We start from the raw sequence: 15,905 nt of genomic DNA, 5'->3' as shown, positions 1-15,905 counted from the left end.
CTATTATATGTCTGTTAGGTACAAATTTTGTAAATTATTTTGAAGAAACTAGAAACTAAACATATTTCTGAACTAGATGGCAATGCAATGTAAACAAAAAAAATCAATGATAATACATTAGCTATAATTTGCATTATGGCTAAATGTTGCAGCAACCGCAAGTACCACCAAGGAAATTGAACAAAGGCAAGCCTGCAGGATTAACCAAACAGCATAAAAATTCTAAAAAAGTTGATGGAAAGTTAGAATATTTTTCAGAATTCAAAAGAAAGAATAATTTGTATTCAATGCATATTTTTAAAACGGCAGGGTTAATCATTATCTTTATGTGGGAGGTTTCATATAGTATTAACTAGTAAATTCATTAGACCCGGTACATTAATCTTTTATTTAGCTGTTTGACTTCGTATAGGCTGTAATATTGCCATTTCTTTTTTTTTGCAGATGGGACCGTGATGATTGGAAGGAAGTGATGAATCTTTTGAATCCATGTTTACCAAAACTCTCTAAATTTAGTATAGGTTGTGTAGAAGACTTGTCCTTCTTTTTGGAGGGTATACTGACAAATTTGAATCCCTCTCTGATAACAGATCTTGGGTTAGCCACGGTGAAAGATGACCCGACCAACTATGTGAGAAACAACTTCGATCCGAGATTACTCAGTCCTTTCCCGAAATTAGAGGTATGTATACAGAGAAGTCACTGGGAAACCATCTGAAATATATGTAAAAAACTAAATATCTAAAATTGTATCATTCATTAGAAATTTTCAAGTTTTTTTCAAATCTCACAGACAAGTTCACCAAGTTTTTTCAGGCACGTAAACAATAACCCTTATTTTTAACGCTCAACCCGGCCAAAACTTAAGGATAAAGGTTTCCTTATAGAAAAAATTGATAATTATTGTAGAGTCTGCACACATCATTTTTGACGTAAAAACTTGAATACGTCAAAATGGTTAGACTTAGATATAGAACATTATGCACCATAAGTATTCAGATTCTGATGTAGAATTCAAAAATGTAATAATATATAGGGCGTTCCATTTAAAATAACGAAGTCGACAGCTACTTCTGGTATAACCGGAAGGGCTGCCATTTTGAAAATATTTTAGTGGAGTTGCCCCCATCGACTTTGGTATATTGTCACATTTTCAGATTCTTTCTAATTATATTTTTCCCACAATCGATCGATGCTGTTCCTGGAGATTCACCCTGTATTATTATTATTATTATTATACGTATAAATTTATCATGTAAATGCATACATTACATCACTCGAAACACACTATATACAGACATATACCTTACGCATACATTTTGTACATTAAAATAAATATGTATGAATATAATCGAATGTGTTCTGTCGAAGAATTCTCAGTTAGTAGATAAGAGAATATATGACAACACAAATCCTGCTTAGGTGGCTTCTCTTATCTAGAAAGTTCGTTTTTAGTTATTTCAGTTTATCGACAGTGTTTCGAATCATCTTCCAAAATGAATGCAAATATTGATTATTCAAACGAAGTTCTTATGAAATTATTTATTATACACATGAACAAAGTGATCAAATCATTGTCAGAATGTGTAAAAAATTCAACCAAATATATCCTGAATTAACACACCAATGAACGAGACGAAGTTTGTAAGGTTACAATATAATTTCATTAACTATGGCTCAAAGTTTCCAGGGAACAACTGAACCAAAAATCAATCATTTCTAGGTAAAAAGTAAGATTTTGTGGGATAAAACATGTGAAAGTACAGACAATAACAGAATAGGATGATTCAAAATAACAAAATTTTAAACAAAATATCACATTTTCACAATAAATGCTGAAAATGTTGTCCATTACATTCTAAACACTTTAAAATGTTTTTTGTACGTGACTTGTGGTTGCTTTTTCAATTTTCTGGGGATCCAGATCTTCAATACTCCGCACTATTCGCCGTCGCAATTCTTCTTTGGTAGGCACTGGAGTACTGTATACCCTTTCTTTTAAAACACCCCATAAAAAAAGTCAAGTGGCGTGAGATCGGGTGATCTCGGTGGCCAATCCCACGGCCCTAAACGACTAAACCAACGATCGTCGAAGAGTTTGTCAAGTTTCCCGGAAACTTCCTGGGTGGAATGAGCTGGCGCTCCGTCCAGTTGAAAACACGAATTCCTATATTCCTCTGGAGGCAAATTTTCAGTCGGCAAATTACAGTCGTCCTTAATATTTGGAGATATCTCTCTGCATTCAGTGTGTCTTCATAAATAAAAAAGCTAATTTTATTGTTCTTCAGAATACAGAAAACATTCAGGTCAAATTTTTCTTGAAAATCCATTTCTTTTGTAACATGAGGATTATGATCAGCCCAAAAATGTTTATTCCTTCTAACGAAAATACCATCCCTCGTAAATTTTGATTCGTTGCTCCAAATTATTTTTGACAAAAATTCTCGATCTTCCTGTGTATGAATCAAAAGGGATTTACAAAAATGCATTCTACGTTCGAAGTCTTCTGCTTTTAGAACTTGAACTTTGTTAAATTTATACGGATGCATTCCGTGATTTTTCAAAATTCGTTGTACTGAAGCATGTGATACACCTAAATCTTTTTCTGCACTGCAAATGGAAGCTTCTGGATATGCATAAAAATATGCCAAAACGTTAACAGTATTGTCCTCATTTGAAGTAACAGGTTTTGGTAATGTTGAAGGCGCTTTTAACATGGAGCCATAGTTAAGGAAATTATTTTGTAATCTTACAAACTTCCTCTCGTTCATTGGTGTTAATTCAGGATAGATTTGGTTGAATTTTCTACAAGTTCTGGCAATGATTTGATCACACTGTCCGTGTATAATAAATAATTTCATAAGAACTTCGTTTGAATAATCAATATTTGCATTCATTTTTGGCGATTTTTTGAAACACCGTCAATAACCATTTATCAATTACTAATAAAATTAACCGAACTGCTATAAGCTTTCTAGAAGAAGCGACTTTATTGAGAAAACTTGACGATTTAGGTATAGGGACATGATATATCATCTTGAAGCATTTTTCACCATCTTTCAATTCACCGAGTAATATACAGGGGGTTTCATTTGAAAAAATGAACTTTTGACTACTTTTATGCACAATGGAAATAATAGTAATTAGCACGTCCTGTATGATATGGAGTCGATTTCTTGGTGTTATTTGAATATTTCGAGTTTATCCAAACTATCATCAAAATATCAACTTTTCATGAATTGAGAGTACTGATGTACTTAATTTCAATTAAGGCTATGTTTTGGACCATATTCAGCACAATTTATTTGTTATCTCGAAAACAGATAGAGATAGGTATAGGACATTATTAACAAAAAAGTATTAAAATACCAGAGCGATTCCAAAAATGTATTAATATATGGGGTGTTCCATTTAAAAAAATAAAGTTGCTAGGACTTTTTGATGGAAGTGGTAACGCCGCAATGCTGAAAATATTTTAGATTGATAGAACAGGTAAGGAAATGTGATAGGTGAAATTTTCAGAAAAATCATGCTTTGCGTTTTCCAGAAACGTCTAACCTACCATCGACCGTGAGTCGCGCTGTATACTTGAAACCGCTGTTTACACAAAGATCATCAATTTTATTGTAGTTAATTCACAAAACAAAATCAGTACTCGACAAAAATATGTTTATATAGCTTTTAGTAATATGAATATTCACTACAATTCAAATAAAGTAATGGCTCCCAGAATATTTAATTCAATTCCTAATCATATAAAAAGAAGCCAAACAATATACAGTTTCAAAAAAGCTCTGAAAGACTATATATTGAATGAAAGCTTCTACTCCGAAGAATATTTACAAAAACAAAAATGTTCTTATACCTGTAGAAGTTCTAATGGAGTTATTTTTTTATAAGGTATTTTGTGTTGTCTGATGAGCGTCCCGAAGCGCCAATTAATTTTTATTGTTGTTTTTATTTTATTTTTATCGTTGTTTTAATTATTGTTATTATCAAAATAACAAATTTGAACCAGGTTTCAATGTTATAGTTAAACTAGGAGTGGAGATCGGCAAAAATTTATCTTTCGGCAGGAATTCGTCAATTAAGTGGTTCAATTGACATGTTTGGCGTATATACAATAAACTCCAAGCTATAGATTGATCTTTAAGGGGTATCTCATCATGCTGCTAGAGCTTTTGTGGCGCAGAAGCGCAGGTTATTTGGAATCGTAGACCACTATACTTGTAATTTTGCAACTTCACTTCACATTTATATATTATGTAATTGTATTTATTGAGAGTAATCCTCATATTTTAGTGAAGGAATAAGGACGGATACACATGAACGTGCATTCATCCAATGGATTGAGAATACCACCTCATAGAAAGACTTAATTTGAAAGAGGAGCTGACTACAGTACCATCAGATTGTTCAATCATCTCCTGGTTGTACTGAAATTCTTCGGAAGCTTGCACTTATTTGAACTTATAGCCAAGGATTATCTGTTAAATCATTGTTTTTATTCTATTGAAGAATACTTGACCGCCCAATGACTTATACATGTTTGTTATGTGTCCAACGTGTCTCTTTTAATTTTGATGTACAAGAATAGATTAGGTCAAGTTAGGTCTAAAGTGAGTGGGTCTATTTAACCCTCCACCGCAATCCGCAAGGGTTTATTGTGGCTCACACCTATCCACACTCAGCCAAATAAAACCAGTTTCTTAACAAAGCCGTTTAATTTGTACTCTAAGAACCTGATTCGGTCCCCAGCGGGGCAGGCAGGTCTGCGACTAAAAACACCTGCACCAGAACCGGAAGGTGTTTTTGATCCATCTCTGAACCAACAACTATCTGCTCTTAATATTTCCTTCTCCCGGAGGATCCAGTCCTCTCTACTCGGGAATAGTACTTTATAAGGCAGTTCATAGAAAGACAGTTGGAGGCATAAAGTCATAGGCCGTTTTCTGTAAAGCCTTTGGCCACCAAGCAACTGCACCATAAGTGATCATTGGTCTGATAATAATCACATAAATCCGGTGGATTTGTTTGGGACTTAAACCCCAAGTTTCACTACGAATCCTTCGACATGTCCATAGAGACAGTCTGGGTTTGTGTAAAACATTTTGCAAGTGAGCGTTCCAGGTGTCTTCTATCAAGGACAATGCCAAGATATTTCATCTCCGTTCCAAATGAAATGACCTCACCACTGAGGGAAATTTCTGGTCTTTGGTTTGGTTCTCTAATATTATCCTTGTTCGATTTGTATCTTTAGAATGTTTTGTAACGTATCCTACAGATTGTGACTGTGTCAATGTCTCTTGTAGATTTGATGGCGTTAATAAATATCATTATTATTACTAAAATTGTTATGTTTACTGGATCTGAGATCTAAATATTTAAATAATTTTCAGGTACTCAGCATAGACTACGATCAACTTTCCGATGAATTATTGGCTATTCTGGATTCCGCAACAGAGTTGAGGAAACTTATTGTCCATCTCCATGCCATATCCGAAGAGCATCCAGGCACTACAGACGAAGCTTGGATTAAATTTAGAAAAAAACATCCGGCATGCCAATTGTCCATTACAATTATACATGCTTTTAGGGATATCGATGTACTTGACCAACATGTCTTGAGAAGGCATATGCCACTTACCCACTTGAAAGTATTTTTTTGTGAAAAGGTGAGTGCATTTGCTGAAAAATGTAGTGAGTGAAGTTTTGAATTGTGGATTAAACTCAAAACATTACAAATAATGAACCTTCATTTATATTTTTACATTCAACTTTGCATATATTTACAACAAAAATAAGTATGATTTTCTAATCAACACTCTAATACCACTTAAGTGCTCATTGATATATACAGGTCGTTTTTTATCTGTTCCAACCATTTCTATCTCGGAAGTAAGGTTAGTTAAAATAGACAAAAGTTTCCTATTTGTTATAATCTGACATGAACCAATTTGCGACGTTTCGTTCAGCAGTGGAATTTTTACCTGAGTATATCACGCTATATGCTGATGACTCATCTTTTCTTTTCTCCCAGAAATGTAGTGAAATGAATGAACAAGCTTGTAACCATCTTCTTGGTCAACTAGGTTATGGTTTTCAGCTAATCAACTACATTTCAATACAGAAAAAACTGAGTATCTAATCTTTCACACCAGACAAAGAATAATAAACAATCCACTCCCAATAAAACTGAATGATTATCAGAAAATCAACAACAAAATTCTTGGTAATAACCATAGAGGACGATCTCAGCTGGAATGAGCATATTACAGCAACTATAAATAAATTAAATACAAAAATATATCAAATTCGATGTATGCGGAATGTGGTTGATATCGGCAGTCTGAGAAATTTCTACTTTGCTGAAATCCAGTCTATTCTACTTTATGGCATTTCACTATAGGGAAACTCTTCGGCTGCACAGCATCTATTTCTTATTCAAGAAAAGCAGTAAGAACTATAAAAAATGTATCACTCAGGAATTCCTGCAAACCATTGTTTGCCGAATTGAATATTCTTCCTCTGGCCTGTCTTTATATTATGTAAGCTGCCTGCTACATTCATAAAATAAAAAACACTTTTCCCAGGCATTCTGATATGCATGTCAACCAAACCAGAAATAATCAGCTAATCTATACAAATCATAGCAATCTCCAAATAGCATCAAATGAACCACTCCCAACAGGTGCAAGAATTTACAATAAAGTATCCACTGGCATTAAAATTCAGCCTACACACTTCAAATTTCGAAACTCCATAAAACGCTTTCTGCAAGAAAATTTATTTTATAACACTGATGAATTTTCAATGTAACTTTTTGAGCAAATAATTTATATTGCTGTTCTTTTTTGTTGTTTTGTAGTTACGTAAGTAGTCTTCACTATATTTATATACATGTACTAAGACATTATACCCTAATGGGTCCTTTGAATGAATAAATTGATTTGATTTGAATTTGATGTCATCAACTTTTTTTTTTTATTTTGGACCACTAGTTTTTTTCATCGATGTTTGTAACCACTGTATTAAATAACTGTTTTTGTTAATAAATGCATAAATGATGACAAGGCTGTTGCAGCAATGTTTTGTGATTTCTCAAAAGCTTTCGATTGCGTTGATCAAAAGACACTGCTGCGGAAGCTCACTCATTATAGGATAATGGCTGAGCTGACAGGATGTCGACAGGTGGTGGTCTACAAGTAGACAGTTTGATCTCAGCGACATAAAACATGGAGTACCTCTGGGGTCGGTTTTAGAACCAGTGTTGTTTTTAATATACCTAAATGACCTAATAACCATTAACATCGCAGGACAATTTACTGTATTTGCCGACGATACCACTATTATATGGCGTAATAAAGAAATTAATCAGCTATCACATATGATAAAAATAGATATTCAAAAAAATTCAAGCCTGGTGTAACGCAAACTCCTTGTGCTTCAACCCAAACAAAACAAAACTAGTTACTTTCAAATTTATACTAGACGATTTAGATTTGGTCGGTCGGTAGCCAAGCAGTTCGGCGTGGGTGCTTTGTTCACTCACTCGAATTGACTGCCGTGTTGGTCGGTGGTTCAAGCCCTAGTCTGAACGATCGATCTTCACTTGCTATCGTCCAACCCGTGTTAGGAATCACACGTTAAAAGGTAAGACCTTGTTAATCCTTAGCTCGCACAAGTTTCGACTTCTGAGGGTTGTCGTTCGTAGGGGTGCGACAGCTGGTTAACGGAAAAACAGATTTTAAACAGAGAAACTATATAGAAAACAAACAGCACACTGAATTCCTAGGCATTTACATAGACAATAAATTAAATTTTAAAGAACATGTATCCCATTTAAGTAAAAAAGTATTTTGTGGATGTTATGCTATTAGAGTGATATCAAATGAACTACGGTACACTATAGCTAGAATGGCTTACTTTGCATTGATCAAATCTCATATTCGCTATGGAATAGCTTTCTGGGGCCATTGTAATTTACAGTTACAGAATACGATATGTGTGCTACAGAAAGGTCTTTGAGATACCTTACAAAATCTAAGCCGAGAGATCACTGCAAGCCTTTATTCATCAGCCACAAAATATTAACTGTCACCTGTTTATACATAATGGAAACAGTATGCCTAGTTGATAAAAATAAAACTAGCATGTACACTCCCGGAATAAATTGTCACAACACCAGACAGATCAATATGCTTTACTTGCCTATTCTAAAATTCACCTTGACTCTGCATTCTTGATTTATGAAAGTATTAAAGTATATAATCACCTTCCTACCATTCTGAAAAATAGCACAGATATCAATAAGTTCCGAACTACAGTTAAAGATCTTTCAATCAAAAAAGCTTATTTTTCAATCCATGAATTCTACAATGATAACCTGTAAATTCTACTTGATTTTCAATGTTCACCTAAACTCATCTATCTTCTTAATGTTTTATTTGTGAAATTGCCATGGTTGTATTTTTTTATATTTTATGTCATGTATTGTATTTCGTATCTTTTATATTTTATGACATGCATTTAATGTTTTACAAGATTTTGTCAATAAAATACTAATCTTCCAACAATAAAGCATATATTGATTGATTGATAATGAGAGCTGATAGTTGTGGGTTCACAGATAGATCAAAAACACCTTCAGGCTCTGGTGCAGTGTTTTCAGTTGCAGACCCAGAACAGAGATATCAACCTGAGATTGGTAGAATCCAACCTCATACACAAGTCAATAAAAATATTCTCGGGCAGTTAAGCGGCGTTGGAAGTAGCTGTTGCTACTGAGCAACATCTGAAGTGGTAGCAAATTGCCAAAAACGTCTCTCCTCAATAGAAATACTCAACAAATCATTTCTGGTCTAGATTCCTGACCATACCGGCCTAAAAGGCAATGAGGTTGCTGACTCCTTTGGCAAAGGAGGGACTGCAAGTAGCTTCATCGGACCAGTACCTGTCATTGGTTCCGCTTTAGGCTTTGCCAAACAAAGTTCGAACACCTGGATGGCAAGAAGATTTATGGACTTCTGACAGAATCTTCCAGGATTATTGACCCTTTGAAGCTTGATACCAAACAGTTGTTGGACTACACTGCCGTGCTAAGACAGAAGGTCGTAACTGACAAAAAATTGCATTTCAAGGTTTTCGAATATTTCGCTTCTATTGAACACAACCTATCCAAGGGACAAAGTCAGAATGTCGTATCTTCAGTCTAAATACCTAAAATAACATACACTATTTGTCGTACCTCGAGAATATCAAGCGGTTACTAAATTAAAGTATCGTATCTGGTTGATGCTAAGTCATGTCGTCCTATCTGACAGTTGAGACTCCTCTTATTGCTATTCAGATAGAATTTGATAAGCAAATACATGGTCGAATTGTCCTATCTGCCCTGCACTGAGTCAGATTATCGTAACACTGCTTTAAAATTCCATATATGACTTTTGAACTTAGGTTGACTTCAATTGAAATATGATGAGTACAAAATCTGGCTGAAAATGTGATACTTACTTGCGCCTGTTCAATTTAACAGAAGTGAGGTTATGTGTGTGAAAGTTATTCTTTATTGCACCATGTGGTGAATGTATTCTTCCATATTTCTACGAATAATATTAGCGATCACTTCCATACATTTGTTGAACATTGTTTTTGAACACGACAAAATTGACAATTTCACATTGCAACTGAACTTTGGTGAATATATTCAGGTGCTGGAAGGTCACAATCTGACATAATGTCAACTTTCAATAAATTTCTATTATCACACAAAGATGCCAAAGAAATAACACTTTGGATGGATAATTGTGCAGCCCAGAATAAAAACTGGGCTCTGTACTGTTTTTTAGTTCACTTCATTGATTCTGAATGTACAACAATAAATTTACTGAAACTCAAATATCTTCAAACTGGTCACACTTTCATGAGGGCTGACTCATTCCATCACCAGAAGGGCAAAGTCGTATATTTTGAAGACTATAAAACTTGTGTTCAAATATCAAATAGTGGACGTACGACCTGCATTCATATGGATGTAGATTACTTTTTGGAATTTACAGACTGTTCATCCAAAACTGTTCGGAGCCAAAACCTCTATTATCTATGTTTTGTAAAGTACATTTCGTGAGAGGTTCCAAAAAACTATTTTACAAAACAAAGTGTGATGGAGAGCGAATTGAATTGTGTTTCCTAACTGTGAAAGCTCTGAAATAAAGGAATAGCTCGGCCGCAAATCAGATGCACTCCGAAAGGAATAAACCCAACTCGAAAACATAACTTGATTCAGAAATTACAAGGGATGTCTGTACCCAAAAACAGACTCAAGTTTTGGGAGGAGTTACCGGAGACCAAAGAAGAAACCGGATTAAATAAAATATTTCAATCATCAAAAACTGATTTTCCATTCTCAGTTCTCACGAAATATTGTGAGTACATGATTTTTTGTTTCCAAAGAATCCTAATAAACATCACTTATTCATTCGGTAAGTTCATTTCCCAAGTTGATATGTCGTATATGATTCTTCCAAAGGCAAAAAGTATCTCTCACAAGAATATGACTCAAGTTCATTTCATGGTGAGGCATTATAACTTAGTGCAAAAGTCGCATCTGTCAAAGTCATCAAATTCTCTTGAATAGTAATATTTAAAATGTCAAACTATCGAATCAATAACGACTCAATACACTAAACGACAGTTCTCCAAAAAGTAAATTCTGAATACAATAAACACTGATATTCCAATTGGATTCACTAATCTCCAAACAACTCAAAATTCTTGCAAAACTAAATACGACTTCTTGTCTAAGCACGGCAGTACAGTAAGGATGAACTACGATGTTTAACAGGCCTTCTTACAGGTCAATGTCATTTGAATCATAATTTGCAGAGACTCTGACTGTCGAGGAAAACAGTGTGTGTCGCCTCTGTTTGAAAAATGATGAAACAGCAGAGCATACACTTTGTGCCTGCCCCGCTGCGGAACGAATCAGGTTTTCAGAGTTTGGCAGAGCCGCACTCTTACTATCTGACCTGAAAGATCACCCACCATATAAGCTAATCGGCTCACTCACTTTTGAACGAACCTAACCTAACCTGTTTCTGTTGAAGGTGAATATACGTGTTATCGAGAATCTGTCAAACTACGCAGAAACGCTACGCAGCATAGTCTGGGTGGACTCTTTAACTGACGAGCAAAGTAGCTGGGCATTGGTTAAACCTTTCTATGATGACAGTCCTGATCCGTTTGTTTTGGCGGCGTGGTTGTGTAAACGTTTAGAAGAAATCGTTTTGTTTGGTTACAAGTATTGGGAGGAGAACCTGATTGCTATCGGAAGGTTGAGAGGAGGTAAATTGAAGAGGTTAGATATTGCCGAGCCTGATATAGTCAAACGCCCTGGGCAGGATCTGGCAAGCGCTTTACTGGTAAGTCTTGTTGATATTTCGCTGAGTAACTCTGAAGGATTCTTTCTTGTAACTTAAGAAACTTGGCGACACTTCTATTTTTTATATAATTTGGTTCATGTTGCATCAAACACCATAAATACATAATATGCGTCATGGAATTTAATCAGATATCATTCACAAGATTGCCAGTGACAGTGTTCCATGTAAGTGAAATTTTACCTCTTTCAAATTTATTTGTAGCAATCCTGTGAGTGATATCTGATTCAATTCCATTGGAATTGGAGTACATACTGAATAGGAAAAACTATTTTTTATAATTCAATGATCATATAAAAGTAGTTGTTTCGAAATTACTTGTTTTGAGAGGGTTTTCCTTTCAGTTTGTGTATAAGAGTTACTTGTTTGCATGATCTACACATCTTTGTAAAGCGTTTATCTTGAAATTAATTCCTTTCTTCCTTTTTTTGGAAGGTTCCCACATTTTTGTTTAAAGATGTAGTTGTAGAAATCCAGACCTTTCCTATGAAGTTACTTTCAGATACAAACTGGAAGAAAAAGGCTTTTTGAAACAACTAATTTCACACGAACATAGAATTACACAAAGGAAAAACTAATTTCCTATTCATTTCTACACAATATACTATATGAAAGAAATAAACAAACTGTTTCATTCTCAATGGCAGATATTGATGTTTCCGAATAAGACATTTGTCTTTTCGCCTCGTCAGCACCAATCTGGATACATTACAAGATGAAGCACTCAATTAATTCATAACATTACGATTTTATGTCATGGACGAGTATCAGTTAGTAAATTCAAATCTATATATTATATAACAATGTAAAATCTAATACCAAAATTGTCAAGCATGGAGTACCTCAGGGATCCGTACTTGATCCCATTTTATTTATTATCTACATAAATGATCTTCTTACATATATTGATAAGGCAGATGTTTTTTTCATATGCCGATGATGCAACTTTTGTCATAAGTAACCAACAAGTGGAAAAGCTAGATCAGTTGTCATTTGAAACACTGACAAAATGCGAAACATACTTTAACGCTAATGTTCTATGCTTGAACGCAAATAAAACACAGGAAATAACTGTTGCAAATATATCCCAAATGTCTGGCGGTGACAAAGAGGTGTATCTACTAGGATTCCACCTTGACAACAAATTGAATTGGAATGGACATACGACATCATTATGTAAAAAGCTGTCAAGGTGTTGCTACGCATTGAGAGGACTAAGGAGTTTAGTTTCGAACGATATGCTGAGAATTGCATATTTTGGCATGGCTCATTGCCACATAAACTATGGAATACTGATATGGAGTGCTTCCTCACATGCAGGTGAAGTATTCATTATTCAAAAAAAGATAATGAGAGATTTACAAAAAGTTGATTCCAGAACCCACGCTAAACCAGTCTTTATAAAATGGGTCATACTTACATTATCTTCCATGTATATTCTAGAAGCAATATCGTTTATACATAAAAATAAATATAATAGTGGCTCCAGGATTCACAATTATGATACAAAACACAAAGCCTGATATCATCAGGTAGCCTGATATCATCAGGCTACCGAAGATGCATTATCAAAACAGCAAACGGAGTTTCTTCCTATAAAAATATATAACACTTTCCCTAGTGCGTGAAAAAACCTTCATATAAAAGAATTGAAGTTCAAAGTAGAAAATTCACTTGTCACCCAAGCTTTGTATAAGATTGATATTGATGAGGCATTCAATTATCATTGGTCCTAATATACAGAGTGGTCCAACGAAAAGTATGCACCTTGCTTTTCTCCTTTTTTTGTAACTTAACGCAAAAATGCTCGGACAGGTCAATTTTGCTTTTGAAGGGGGCACATTTTAGATGTATTTTTCTACCTGTGCCTTCAACCCCCTAGCGAGGGTGAGTAACAACCCTAAAATTTTAAATGGAAAGTGGGGTCGAGTGATATATCATTTGAAAGGGCACAAAATTATCTTTCCAATGATACCTAATTTGTTGTATTTCACTGATACATGTAGGTATTATGAAGAAAAACAACTACAACCCAGTACTTTGAAATGTGTAATTGACTTAGTAGAATCCTACTTCAGCAAGTGCTGAAAATGTGATCCATTTGCTTCTATACAATAATACAGATTTTGTTCAAATCTATTCCTAACATTCTATAGCATATCAGGTGTTATACTTTTGCACTCTGCCGTTGGCGAAGATCTTCTATGGACTCGGGCTGCGTAGCAAAACATTTATTTCTCAAGGGTCCCCAAAGGAAAAAGTCTAAAGGCGATAAATCAGGTGACCTGGCAGGCCATTTGATGGGGCCTCTCCTTCCAATCCACCGTCCAGGAAACCGGTCATCTAAAAACTCTCTTATCGGAGCAACATAGTGAGGAGGTGCTCCATCTTGCTGGAAATGAAGCCAATCATCATTATGATTTTGGTCATTTTCAATTATTTCTGTTATGAGAGGATCAATTGTATCTTCAAGCATGTTCAGGTAGACCTCACCAGTTAAATTCCCAGAAATAAAAAGTGGCCCTACGATATGACTACCTAATATGCCATACCAGACATTGATTTTTTGAGGGTACTGGGTATGGACCTCTCGGAATAAGTGTGGGTTACTGTCATCCCAGTAACGGCAATTATGCCTATTCACAGCTCCATTCAAAAAAATGTACTCTCATCGGAAAAGCACGTGTTGAATAATAGGTGCGGATCATCAATTAGTAGCTGGCTCAGTTATTCACAAAATTGCAGCCTCCTATCAGGATCATCTTCATTGAGTTCCTGAACTAATTTAATTTTGTACGGATGAAATTTATAGGCTTTTAATATCCGTATTATGGACGAACGGGAGACACCTGAGGCTGCAGCAAGCTGTCGGGTACTTTGAGTATGATACAATTCAACATGTGTTTGAAGGTGATTGACAATGTTTCGTGATGAATTTCACTAGTTCGGACTTCCATTGTCTACTATATAAAATGATTTGAAATCCCTGAAACAAGTAAAAAAGAATAAATAAAAAAGAATAGTTGAAAATAACAATTATATTAAGCAACAATAAACCTGAAATGAAATGATAGTGAAATAACCTACAAGTAAAAATATAATAATTGAATGAATAAAAATTAAAGAAATGAAAAAAGAAAATAATAAAAAATAAAAAAGTGTAGAGATTCCAAGTCACGTTAGTTCACGACGTTTCGATTGTTGGTATCTACAATCGTCTTCGGGTGATGACTACTACAATCGTCTTCAGTCAACAGCGACTTCCACTGCTTCATTTCTGATCGGTTTCCGTGGCTGGTGTTTCACATTACAGACAGATCCGGTAGCGACAAACTTTTGGACAAACTTGGCAACGTACGAATCATTCACATTTTTCCCGGGATGACTGTTATTAAAGAGGCGAGCAGTAAGTCTAGCACAACTATTATGTTTATAATAAAGTTTAACAATTTCAACTCGTTCAGGAATGGAATAAACCATTTTTACAGTAAAGTTAAATAATTTCAAAAGCAACCGAACTGAATCAATGAACGTTTGCCTAAATTATTTTTGTACACTTATCTGCTATTGTTATTTGAACCAAAACGCACGAGAGAAATTGAGGAATGTAGTAGTGATAAAAATGCCGTTTTTTCCGCATTTTCATTAACACCAAAAATATCGAGTAAATGTGCTTGCTTTTTTTATAACTATTCAAGTAAATACAACAAATTAGGTATCATTGGAAAGAGAATTTTGTGCCCTTTCAAGTAACAAAAGTTAAGTAACAAAAAAAGGATAAAAGCAAGGTGCATACTTTTCGTTGGACCACTCGATATGTATATGTGTGTGTATATGTGGATATGTGTATTTATATTGTGAGTCAATTACTATTGTATTATGAGATTTTCCCTTATGTATTGTATGTATATTTTTTATATTTTCAGTATGACGTACCTAAGCAAATTTTGTTATTGCAGATATTTTCGAATGTAACAGAAATTGTAATTTGAGGTCAATAAAATTTCTTTCTTTCTTAGTTTTAGACATAAATCGATTAATCACGATAGAATTATAATACAATAATACAATTTCTGAAAAAATGAAAAAATCAAAAACTGCTCTGAGATTCAAAAATCAATTGAAAAAGTATTTAATGAATCAAGATGAAAGTACAGGTCTATGTGATTTTTCATATAGCCAGAATCATCTAAATGTTTTCGTATTAAATATGGATAATTTCTCTGTTTGCTCGTGTTGATTATTTCTTTGTTTTTCTATTCAATATTTTATGATTTTTTTAACTTTTGTTTTAGTTTTCAATACCTATTCATGAACATATAATTTTTTTGGGATAAAAAAGACAATAATATCTGTATCTGTATCTGTAGAGTAGGGAGGGTGAGTGTAAGCCCACGCACTTAGGCCACATGTGACCCATTGTACATCCTCCCGAGGAGTTGTCCTCCTAGGTCGTCGTCCATCCTG

General features: G+C 34.5%; 1 protein-coding gene and 1 long non-coding RNA gene across 2 annotated transcripts in view; one reads left to right on the top strand and one right to left on the bottom strand.

The window, feature by feature from the left end:
- LOC111512658 (F-box only protein 33) overlaps positions 1 to 15,905 on the top strand; it is a 38,479-nt gene that overhangs the window by 7,300 nt on the left and 15,274 nt on the right. The window contains exons 4-6 of the mRNA XM_074186503.1: positions 445 to 682; positions 5,400 to 5,675; positions 11,106 to 11,420. Coding sequence (XP_074042604.1) covers positions 445 to 682; positions 5,400 to 5,675; positions 11,106 to 11,420 — 829 coding nt within the window. The remainder of the gene's footprint in view (positions 1 to 444; positions 683 to 5,399; positions 5,676 to 11,105; positions 11,421 to 15,905) is intronic.
- On the bottom strand, positions 493 to 9,858 carry LOC141487424 (uncharacterized). The gene is made up of 2 exons (XR_012468378.1): positions 9,514 to 9,858; positions 493 to 714 (listed from the first exon to the last, which is right to left on the bottom strand). It is a non-coding gene; the product is annotated as an uncharacterized lncRNA (long non-coding RNA).

The sequence above is a fragment of the Leptinotarsa decemlineata genome, unplaced genomic scaffold (genome assembly GCF_025532065.1).
Source record: "Leptinotarsa decemlineata unplaced genomic scaffold, Ldec_3_MD MMD2_tig00078422_RagTag_RagTag, whole genome shotgun sequence".
NCBI lineage: Eukaryota > Metazoa > Arthropoda > Insecta > Coleoptera > Chrysomelidae > Leptinotarsa > Leptinotarsa decemlineata.
The sequence above is the reverse complement of the archived record's forward strand: the minus strand, read 5'-3'. Positions and strand labels throughout refer to the sequence as shown.